General features: G+C 46.5%; 2 protein-coding genes across 3 annotated transcripts; both read right to left on the bottom strand.

Moving 5' to 3' along the window:
* Positions 1–57: 57 nt before the first annotated feature.
* LOC101062425 (nicalin-1) lies at positions 58–4,299 on the bottom strand. Its single transcript, XM_003973565.3, has 16 exons — positions 4,087–4,299; positions 3,806–3,986; positions 3,087–3,277; positions 2,862–3,006; positions 2,684–2,781; positions 2,517–2,594; positions 2,287–2,390; positions 2,076–2,164; positions 1,856–1,995; positions 1,606–1,784; positions 1,443–1,530; positions 1,311–1,349; positions 802–974; positions 671–724; positions 515–593; positions 58–366 (listed from the first exon to the last, which is right to left on the bottom strand). Exons 2-16 carry the CDS (start codon positions 3,948–3,950, stop codon positions 310–312), a joined length of 1,659 nt encoding a protein of 552 aa, XP_003973614.2. The 5' UTR covers positions 3,951–3,986; positions 4,087–4,299; the 3' UTR covers positions 58–309.
* A 130-nt stretch (positions 4,300–4,429) lies between these two features.
* On the bottom strand, positions 4,430–11,657 carry fam219aa (family with sequence similarity 219 member Aa). 2 transcript variants are annotated; one of them, XM_003973566.3, is made up of 6 exons: positions 11,424–11,657; positions 8,750–8,846; positions 8,188–8,281; positions 7,709–7,789; positions 6,996–7,050; positions 4,430–6,628 (listed from the first exon to the last, which is right to left on the bottom strand). In XM_003973566.3, exons 1-6 carry the CDS (start codon positions 11,481–11,483, stop codon positions 6,470–6,472), a joined length of 546 nt encoding a protein of 181 aa, XP_003973615.1. In that variant the 5' UTR covers positions 11,484–11,657; the 3' UTR covers positions 4,430–6,469. The 2 variants fall into 2 exon arrangements, with proteins under 2 accessions (XP_003973615.1, XP_029682907.1); XM_029827047.1 differs by having other exon boundaries at positions 6,975–7,050.
* Between the last annotated feature and the right edge of the window lie 85 nt (positions 11,658–11,742).

Below are 11,742 nucleotides of genomic sequence, written 5' to 3' on the forward strand. Positions count from 1 at the left end.
CCCACGGTGCCTGCCAGCCACATTAACCCCACTCTGTCTGTGAGCAGGAGGATCAGACACAAGGTGGCACAAAAGTTCCTGGATTTTTTTAATCAAAGCCATAGATTTTGTTTCAGGCTCCAGAAAATCCCAGAGCTTCATATTTTTTTTTAAAACATTCCATTAAATACAATTAATTATAAATTATAACAGATTATTTAAAAAAAAAAAACACTACAGTTATAAATGAGATGCACACATGTGCACAAAGACTCTTGTTGCATCGCATTCATGCTCCACAATCAGCCGAACATGGTGTTCAGTCCTCTTTCACTGGTGTTTGGATTTCACCGCCGCTTTGAGCTTTGTGTAAAGATCGCCAAAATTCTGGAAGAGAGAACAAACAGAGCGGAGCAAAGAAATGACACATCAATCAAGGCTTTAGAGGAGAACATGCAAGGCACGAGGCTGTTTGCGTGGAGGTCATGCAAGAACAGGCTTTGTCTGGACGATATCAAAGGTTACATGAGCAAACCTGAATGGCGTAGTAAACGATCCCCAAATAAGCTGCGATACAGCCACCAAGAAAGAGATCAAAGGCTGCAGGTTTCACTCTAAAAGGAGGGAGGGGCAATACAGGTCAGCGTTTTATTCAAGCTGCCACGTCTTGAATGTGAACACAAGTATTTACCTATACATCACTATTGGCTGGTTCATTTGATCGAAAAAGGTGATGTCAGGGTCTCTGCAGGAACACACACACACAGCTTTGTATCATTATTTCTCTCATTGTTTCCTTCTCCCACTTGTCTTGTGTTATACCTCTTGTCTTGCTGAAAAGTGTGTCTATAAACTTGCTGCAGGTAGCGTTTGAATTCGTGCTCCAGTGAGCTGACCAGCAGAACGTGGCTGGGCTCCCGATCCAGCAGCTGGGAGGCCCGAGGGACAGACGTCAGGACGGACATCAGGCTGGACAAGCGGCCATCGTGAAACTCCTGCGTTAAAAAAAAGTGGTTGAGAATTCATAACGAAATATGTAGAAAATATCTGGACTATCACTGAAAAGAGTTACAATTATTACCCACAAAAGACATCAAATACAGAAGATTCACCTTTTGACAACAATGACATAAAACTGTATTAAAACTGAAAGTCTATCAAATCACAGGCCTCATTAACTTAAGCAAACAGAAAAGAGTTGGTTTCAAATTTACCTACTGAAGTAAATAATTATAGACAGTCAAAGGATGTAAACAAGTTCAGTTTCTATTGTGTCCGCTAGAGGTCAGTATAGTCGTTGAGAATTTATTAAAAATAGCAGCCAGTCTCACCATCTGGCCCTTGAAAACCTGCACATCTTTAGGGGAGCCCTTGTGGAAAAGAAAAACAATCCGAATATTAGAATTTATATTTATAACCATTGTTTTTGCATTAGTTTGTGCATCCTGAGCCCTTCGGATCACCTTATCAGAGAGATTATACATATAACGTGCCAGTGCTTCTGCTACAATCATTCCATTTCTCTTTAGCTTCCTCAGGTCCACTTGAGATCTGTGAGAAGACATAAATGAGGCCTTCTACATTACAACATCATGTCTTTTAGAAAGAAGCTTCACTGGAGCTTACAGGGTGTCCAGTATGGAGCCACGGAGTTCAGATCTGGGGTCTTCCAGACGAGAGAGGGTAAATCCTGGTATCTTGCGCAGGCTGTAGCGCTCGTGCTCCCAGGCTACTGAGGAGTCCACAAGATTGATCTTCTTATGGATTAATCCCACCTTCACCCACGGGAATCTAGAGGAGACCACCTGGAGGAGGGGGCGACAGCTATTAACACTGGTCAACGTCAACTGTGGGTGCTAGCCCCATCCCACGTTACCTCCTCCAGCAGGTGGATGAAAGCCTGCATGGGAGTGTCTGGTTTAGGAGGGCGGGAAACGTGCATGTATAGTTCATCACTGTTTGCTAGTGTGTCCAAACAAAGAACAAACGCCACATTGTCCTGGAGCAGACTGGATTCTGGAGAGAGGAGATGCATGGGGCAGCTCATGATCACATAAATCAGCAGCATGGCATCCCAAAGCTATAAAAATACTAACCAGCATGGTCCAGATTCTCTTCAATCCATCTCTTTGTGCCAAGAAAATTGTATTTTCCACCTCCGGTTAGGGAGAACATCAAATGAAACCTCAAGAACCAAAATGAAACCTGTGAAATCTTTGGCTCCACCTCTTCCAGTTTGTTTTTTTGCCACTTTCAAACCAAACTATTATCCTCATGCAGGGTCACTGCATCTACATCGAAACTCACGGTGGTCTGGTGTGTGGGCTACTGTAGAGCTTCTGGAAGAGGCGAGCCAACTCTAGCAGGATGGTGACTCCGCTTCCATTAGAATCCGCTCCATAGGACAACCACTGTCACATACAACAACAAAAGGGGCATAGAAGAACAAATATAGTTGCTTCAAGGTATATTTTATACGACCACTTCATCTGAGCATCGCAGCTCTTATTTTTCTCTATCATTTTGATGTGGCTCACCGGCACCAGCCCGAATGAATCATAGTGAGCAGTGAGGACGATGGTGGGAGCATCTTCTCCAATCCCGGGCAGCACACCCTGATAAAGACATCAGCAGGACCACGGATTATTACAGGCTAGTGCCTCTTCACGTGCGTTACTCCTCGTCTGTGCCTGGAAAGCCTCACCTCCAGAGTAACCACAGCATTGTCGGTGACGGCCTTTATCGGCGCGTTATTGCTCACTAGGATCTGAAAAGCTGTTGCGGTGACCATGCTCCGAAGAACTGGCGGGAAACAAAGGAGCTAAACTCTCTTTACACACAAGCGTGAGGTTGTTCGGCATGTTCCTCCCGGTTCCTCTCACCTCTGATGAATATGGATGAGGCGTGCATGGCGGCGGCTTGTTTGACCTCCTCGTACATGTAGAGCATCTGTTCGTCCTCAGGTACGACATACACAGGCATGAGGGTTTCCTTCAGCAAGGCGTCACGCTCGCTTAGCATGAAGTTCTGAGGAGCAAGCAGATGCACAGATCCTTTGGAGTGACTTTGTTCCCTCCCAGCGGGTTTGTTTGTGGAGGACTCGCTACCTTGATGGTGTCAAAGGGGACGCTGGAGATGTTCCGAGGCAGTAAGATCAGTACGGCGGCCGCGTGTTGCTTCTGGGCCTGGAGGTATTTCTCTGTGGTGAAGTCGGGCACCTTCATGATGACACAGCGGCGGGTCAGCGACGGCTCATCGGCAGATCGTGCCTCCGCCACCACGATGGCGCCCCGACAACCTGGGCAGGCAGAAAAAAACGGGACAAATGTGACCTTTGGTGAGAGAATAGTTCAATAAATGAAGAACTCAAATGATATTTGTGTGTAAATGAGGGGGAATGATCCTAACAGCATTTCCTCTAATCTCCTCTCTTTTCCATGGCCCTAGAGATGACCTTTGACCTCTGATCCTGCTGGCCTCTCTGCTATAGTTTTGCATATTTATCTAAACAATTATACACAGAACTATCCCTAATGTATTTGAATTCATGGAATATGTTTGTCTTGCCTTGTTTTTGTCCCTCTTCATATCTCCCCTTCTCACATAAGTCTGGACCCGCTCGGGGTTTCTTCCTGGTAAAAGTCTTTCCTTCCCCTGTTGCCTGCCCGAGGGTCAGTAACTGAGTTCCTCTACAGACTTGACTGAAACAAATGCTGAACATTTGCACCCCAACCCCCTGCGGTGCGTTACTTCTTTGATTGACAGTTAATAACAGTTTCATTCCTGGATATTATGGCAGAGTGGAAGCTGACGCGCCCGATCCTACCGTGTTTCTGCTGCGCCAGGTTGTACTGCTGCATCCTGTAGGCTGTGAACTCGTAGGAAGACACGGCAGGAAGCGTAGAACCATGCAGGGCCTGGACCCAGAGCAGCAGCACCGCAGCAGATATGTTCAGGTCTCTCAGCAACATGGTGTCACGTCCCCGAACCGGTGTCACGACTCCAGGCTGCGAGCGGAGAGGAAGTCACGGCCAAGTTGATACGGAGTTATTTGGGCCGCTGTGTTCCGTCAAAGCCGTCTGTCTCTGCTACATGAGTGTCACCCACCTGTCTGAGGAGCCGCCGCGGCTTCTTATGCTTTGCAGCGTGGACCTGGACTATCTGGGACTCTCTTCTGCGTCCTCTGGTAAGCCGCCATTTACCATCTGCTCCCAAGAGATAAACTCAAGGCTAATCACAAGTCCCCAACCCCCACCCTCAGAGTCCGTCTTTAAGTCCACCTATCCCGTCATCCATCCACGTGTGTGCATCACCCCCAACTCACACCCTCACCTCAAACTTAATTCATTTCTATATTTCCACAACTTGGATTTTTTTTTCCTCCTCCCACTCGCCATTGGGAAATTTGTTCTCACCAAACTGTGAATAAAAAGAAAGAAATATCACAGAGGACGTGAAATATCTAATATTTATTGATTTATTGTGGCACTACACACAGAATTTTTAACACTGTTAAAATGGAACCAGTTCACAATAATCATCATAACCTGACAAATAAAAAGCATTTGGATCCCTCTCCGGTCCTGAAAAATAAATTAGAAACACACAACTGCAAATAAATAGCCTCCGTAACGACGCAGTATTTTAGGCTCCCCGCGTGGGATGGTGCCGACCGGTAGAGCGCCCGGTGACAGCCGCAGTAATCCGTACGTGGTTATTTAAGTCATTTTCTTTTTTTCCTTTTCATTTTAATTTGAAATGAAAACAGCACCAATGACAGCCGGCCCCCTCAGTCGCCTCGGTGTCACAGTTAAGTGTACAGAACTACAGGTGGAACACACACCTTGGCCACAAGCTGCGTTACTTACAGTGCCTGACCTACAGCTACGGCCTGTTTCTCTTCAAAGCGCGGCGCCTTATTTAAAAAAGAAAAGTCCCTTTAAGTTTCCCGTTTTGTGACTATATATATTTCTATCTTCAGAGTAGAATCAGGAGATCCCACATGACAACATCTCCCAACTGTACATCACTGGGAATATAGCACGTACAGCCAAAATGTCTATAATGGTGATTTTTCTGGTCAATTTCTGAATCATTTCCAACATTACTTTGCTTTTTTTGGGCGGGGAGACCCAGTTTGAGTTTTCCGGCCTTTTGATTAAGAGTAGATCTGCATGCAGGTGATGCGTTTCATCTACCAGAAAGCAGCTGAAGTGCGAGGAGACGGCTTTAGAAGCAAACATGAAAGCCTGCATCCTTTTGAAAACCCGCTGGCACGAGGCAGCGAGGAACACTGGGCTCCTCCTGCCGCTACATCGAGTTCTGGCAAAAACACAACCTAGTAACGTAAAATCTAATAGAAAAACGTACAAAATCGTAACTAAACAGCAAAGAAACCAAAGGATCCGCAACCTTCGCAACACACTCTGCAGTACAGGTCAGACCAAAGTAGCTTAACTGAACATGGACTTGCACATATCCATCAGTCGTGTCCGCTTCATTCATAAGGAGCCACATTCACCTGTGATCAGAGCCTTTGTGGTCAAAATCCGTTTATGGGCAATCGTGGAAAAACTCGAGGGAGCACAGACTTATGGGTTGTCACCATCACCGTTTATCTAATCCTAATGATAATGGAGCAGGGGAACCTTTATATTACCACCATTTTTCTTTTTAGGCAGAACTCGTTGGCACAAAGGGAATCTCAGTGGAGTCAAGTGAGAGTGAGATTATCTGCACAAGCCAGTTATTAGGACACAATGTTTACAGGCAACATGCAAAACTACTTTTCAGTTACTCTTAACTGAAAATGAAACAATCAAGCAGCACGACCTTAGTGTAACCAAAAAAAAAAAAAAAGAGTTGATTTTAGCATAAGAATTAGTGTCTCGTCAGCAGCATGGTTGTTTTTAAACTACCCGTTCTGAACGTGTTTGGACACAATTTTCTACATCTGACACGTGTACGTAGGAAGACACAGCCAAATTGAAATGAGCAGGAGAGAAATGGCAAACATGTTCCAGTCTTCTAGTCCGGTGACCGTCCTTAAAGCGCCTGCGGAGGACGCCAATCCCACGGATGAAATCCCCTTTGCCCCACTTTCACTCGGGAGGTCGCCTCCCTTCAGATTCGCGTTTTTCGCCATATTTTGAAATCCTTCAAGTCCACCATGAACCAAAATTATCCACGATCATGGATGAAGAGAGGCAAAAGTAGCGCGGGGCCCACGGAGGTAATGTTTCTGCCGTCGGTCGAGTGCTTCACTGAATCCATGAAGCATAAGCGAAGATCCTACCATAGGAGGAGCGTGCACAGACAGCGTGCACATCAATTCGACCTCTCTCCTCTATTTATTCTAAACCCTTGACCTTCCTTTGTGCCATTGCCAGTTATTCCTCTTTGTTGACATTCTGGCCCACTAACAGCCTCGGTGAAGGTGGGAACCTTTCTTTTGGGGGACGGGGGGGGCGGGGTGGGGGGGTTACTGGGGCTACTGGATCTGACAAGCTGTGGAGGGGGCGGCTTGGCAGCACATGCAGGTGGGGTTCACTGCTTTAGGAGGGATCAGGTCCAGGTCCTCGTCATCAGGAATCTCATCCAGCCGGTAACCGTCCTTCAGGAGCTGGATGTTCAGGTCCTGGTTGATTTGCTGCAGGAGCAAAAGATGGCAAATAGAGGATCAGACTTCTGACAACCCAGTAAATAAGATGGCTTCATAATCAGTGGTAATACCAGTTAGTCAAAGGCAGCACAGTACAACCAAGTGGATGAGGTGGGAAGTGTGAATAAACTCTTAAAGTGGAAGAAATGAGCAGGGATGTGAAGGAGGATGATGTATTAACAGTGTGTGAGTGAATCTATGGAGGAGAGGAAGGTGTTTTAATGGCTGCACAAATACCTGATGTGGATGGTAACAATGGAACTGGGTGATCAGGCAACGCTGTCTGCAGAGCCACCAAATGATGCTGGGAAACCATATATGTGTGCATAAATACCTGGTCCCTCAGACATCTCACCTCGGCTGAGGAGTATCCCGATGAAGAGTATCTGGACATGTCGAAGTCATCATCGCTGAAATACAAGAGAGATCAGCAGTTGTGGGTGGGCCGATGATTTAATGTTGCTTGAATATAGCCACGTTGACAATCACGATAAGTTATTTGGTTAAATATTCACATTGTCCCAACCCTAAACATGACAGCGAGGCTGCCACGGGACTCTGCTGCATGCAGGCTGACAATAAATGAAAAACACGGCACAAAAGGAGGACAGGACGACATTGTGCCTAGGCGGCCAGGGGGAATCTAAAAGGCGGACAACAGTCAATCAGGTATCCTGTGTGGCTGCACATCACAGCGCCTGACTGCGGGTGTATGATGCAACACATGCCAGAAGGTTGGTTTTCAGCTCACATGCTTGCGTACAAAGACTGGGACTCATCTGTGGCAAAAGCAGCCCCGCTGGTGCAGGATGCAGGCAAACGCTCCCTCTGAGCAGCTTTTCCCTGTCCAAATCCTCACCCCACTATGCTATAATCCTGCACCCTGGGAGAGGCTTTGCCCCTTTTTGGGATCTGTTCTGTTAAGAATCCTCTGTAGTTACTCAGACGAATGCGGCATCACAAGTGAGACATAGATTTAAGGTCAAAAACACGCAATCCTGAGACTTGGTTTAGACGTCTAGACAAATAAAATACAGTAATAGCAGGTATAGTAAATAAAGAACAAACCTGTCGGTGTCCAGTGCAACCAGGGGTTTCTCATCTGGGCTCTGGTCTAAAGAGGAGTAGCCTTTGTTTGGCACCACCAACCTGGAGAGAAGTACAGAACCATTCATTCAGTTGAGTTCTAAAAAAAAAACAGGCATCTCCAGATTACCCCACCCCAGACACCCTGGGGTGTCGACCAGTCCGAAGGCTTTCATACATTTCCCCTAATCCATAAGGGATTGGGATTAGACAGATGAGCCGGTTGTCAATACAGCCCTTGTACTGGCTTTAGGTCCACAACCCTGACTCTTATCACCACCAACACTCAGAATGCAATTCCTTGTTCTCGTTGTGCATCTATGCCTGCAGCTTTAGGAGGTCTGTGCCGGTGTTCTCAGCCCCAGACAGGCATTAGCATGCTGACACCGAGACACAGAGAAACCTGCCAGGGAGAAAGTGTACAGTTGATGACAGTTAATCCGCGCCGCAGAAGCCGCTACCTTGTCCTTGCATTTTTCTTGGGCTGTTGATTGACAGGACTCCCAACGGTGCCGTTCTTCACTGAACCCTTCCTCGCAAGGTCCCTCTGTTTTTCTGCAGAACCACAGAACACCAGTGGGTCAACAAACCTCAATTGTATCGCCCTGTTAAGGGGATTTCTGTGTTTTTCTACCTTACTAATTTAAAAAAAAAGGGTGTTTAGCACTGGAAAAATGATAAGCCATCACAACTGTAACAAAGGCTTTGGCAGCACTGAACGGCAACAGAACAGAAATGTTCTGACAGCTCAGACAGGAAAGACTATTTACCGGGAAATCTAGTCTGACCCGACTAAAAGTCTGTATAAAACACTCGGGAGAAGGTTGTGCTGGGTTTGTCTTACACAGAAAATCAGGTTTTGAAGAAAAATCCTGTATGAAGAAACTTAATAAATTGTTAAGTTCTCTGAATTAAACAGTTAAGTATCCTATTGAGCACGACTTTAGGGCCACGGGTAAATACCCACTGTGCTAAATCTAGATCGGATGTTTAACCAAGTGACGTCATCACTGATTCTCATACCTATCTGGACTTGTAGAGGGGTGGGTTTGTAGTTCATAGCTACAGTCTCTCCCTTTGCATCTGGTTGGCCCTCCGAGGTGGTCGACGCCGCAGGGTCCTGGGAAAAAAGGTACAGAGAATTCCATTTGAGCATCCTCAATAACATATATCACCTTGAGCCACGAGAGCAGGGTTTGTTCTTTTATTCGTGGGACTCTTACACTCAACACCTTCCATTCAGAAGAACCCCACACGCATAATGCACTCTGTATCGAGACCACTCTCCCTCGGCGCCGTTACCAGGCTGACACAGGCCAGGAAATCAGCTCCTGTTTACACCCAGTTTGGGTCCAACACCCGCTGGAGTTTCCAAGACTGCCACTACTATAGCCGTCTGGTTCGCAGCATCAATAGGCTCCAGTGTTCTGCTTATGCGGCTGGTTGAGTCTCTTTTATGCGTGTGTGGTGACGCCATCGGGAGGAGGCCCTGGGAGAACAGAGGGGGCTTCTGAGGCAGCCACAGCTCCTCAGATTGGGCCTGGGCTTGGTCTGCTCTGCTAACAGAGCTCAACATTATGCTGGGCTCCCCTCTGCAGCAGCTAAGAGCCTTCAAATTAACTGCATTTTGCTGAGTCTGCATCCCACAGGATGGGCGGTGAGGACGCATCTAAGTTTTTGTGAAGCTGGTATGCTCGGATTAAAAGCTAAATGAGGTACCCCCGACTCCTTTCCATCACCTTCGCATCACATTGGCGCAAAAGGTTCCAAATATCCACACGGTTAACGGAGCAAAAAGCTCTGCAAAAGCAGCCAGCAAAGTAAGGTGCTGTTTGTCTGCAGGTACGTGGAGGAGTCTGTAACAGATGACAGATGGATGGCTGCTCTTCTTTAGGTCCAACATGGCTGAACACGAATGTTTCATCCCCATCTGAGGAAAAAAAAAGGCCTGCTCGCTTAGCTGGATAATTAAAGAGAAGGACAGCAGTGTATGCATTACAGCGTGATGACAGCAGAGTCGATAGATGAGGTAGCCCCTCTCGAAGAAGCACAAATAGTGCAAGAGTCATTTCTGTTCCCAGACACTCTTTCCCTGGATCTTTGGGCTTATTTGGCTGTGTTTGATCTTGTTTTGTTATACTTCCCTACCAGCAGCGAACATCCTGCCATGGAGAGACATTAGACAGCGTGCCATATAAATGGCTTGGAATGTGTTGGAGCTGAATTATTTTAGCAATCTGTTGTGTTGACAGGAACTAATAAAAGATGCCCGGCTGGCCTGACCTTCAAAGTGCAGTCGCACAAACAAATAAATGTGCACACACGTATAGACAAAACGACCTCTTTTAAACAGGCGGCCCTGTTGTGGACCTTTATACTGCCTCCGATGATGAAGAGCCCCATTGTTGCTGATGCAGCACAGTCACCAAGTGATTGGAAGGATTACGTATGACGGCCTCCCTCTGGCCAATAGCAGCGCAGGCTGATACATCAGGTGGCCTTTATGCCACCAGACATTTTACTAAGGGCGAACCATCGTGTAAGATTCAACCTAAAAGAAACAAACAGCTTCTTTTTTTTGTTGCTGAAAGGGAATTGCAATCTTTCGAATGTGTGAATTCACAATTGCATTTGTTTCTAGATACGATTTCTGCGAGGAGGCAGGTGTCAAGCCCATTTATATGGTTTAGGAATCACAACGACGTTATTAGCATTAAAATGCATAGCTGTGTCAGCCGAAACCAACCGCGATCCAGACGGGCCAACATGTGGTCTAAATGTGCGAGGGGGCCAGTGAAGTCTTTTTCTGTGCACAATCTGCATCCAAGGACAGATTCAAAAGTACAGAAATCACCCGTGGTTAAATATGAGATGGCCAGGCAACAGAAAATAGCCTGCTGCTGCATAAACACCACCCTCCCTAGATATCTGTACCCAAAGAAGTAACATTCTGTCCATATTGCTGCGGAGGTTGTCTCTGGAGATGCACAATTAATGTGTGTCATAACGGACCGTAGTTGTGTAGCTGTTTTTGATTACAGCTTAAAACAGAGGTTTGATTTGCCATTTGTAGACTGATGTGCTGTGCATTGTGTAATATTCCCAATCAGTCAGGATGAGCGGGTCCTCATCTGGGCCTTCTTGGACTGGTCATGTGAGTGGTCCACAGCTGAACCAGTCAGCCCAGTATATCCAGTCCTCAACACAACTGCGTGATGCTGCAAATACAGTTATGTGCTCTTCCAGCGGACAAAACCGTTCACATGTGCATAAAACGTGCATAAAACATCAATGGATGACGAAATTGAAAAGGAAAAAGGGGGCCTGTGTCAGAAAATGATGTAAACAAAAATCTACAGTTTCGATTCCGTTTCACGTAATGATCCGCAGCAACGTGTTTACTAAATGAATGTAAGTGTAATGACTGCTTCGTAGCAATAGGATCCCCTCTATTATTAAAAACGCTCTTCACAGCTACCAGGACCCGCTGCTAGCTGCTACCCTCCATCTCTATGGAACCATTGCACATCGTCCCGAAAATCCCAGTTCGTGCCGCAGCTGTGAATCCGCTTTATTCCCACACGCAGACTGTAACCTACTTTTCACAGTGAACCACACCATCGAAGCAAAAAGGAACGAATCGAATTTGCATTCGGAGTAATCAGAATGAGACGTGTTTTCGTCCCCCGTCTCTTACCAAAGGCTGGGTCTCTCCGTTGACTGGAGGCACTTGAAACCGGTCAATTTCTTCCATCATTTTGGCGAAAGCGTTGCGAAAACAAAACAAGAGATGAGAAGCGAGACGGCCTGTAACTAGCTGTGGATCTGTCCTGGTTTGTTAGCTAGTTTGACGCGAGCCCTCGTTGATCAGCATGACAGCAGATCGCTTTCCTCCATCCCTACAGAGGTGACTCGACAGCAAAACAGGACTACCGCCCTACTTCCGGGTTCATACATTATTCATGACGGGCTTGACCAATCACAGACGGGATCCTGTCGAAATGCGTAGTGTGTCG

Source organism: Takifugu rubripes, chromosome 19 (genome assembly GCF_901000725.2).
Source record: "Takifugu rubripes chromosome 19, fTakRub1.2, whole genome shotgun sequence".
NCBI classification, from domain to species: Eukaryota; Metazoa; Chordata; class Actinopteri; order Tetraodontiformes; family Tetraodontidae; genus Takifugu; species Takifugu rubripes.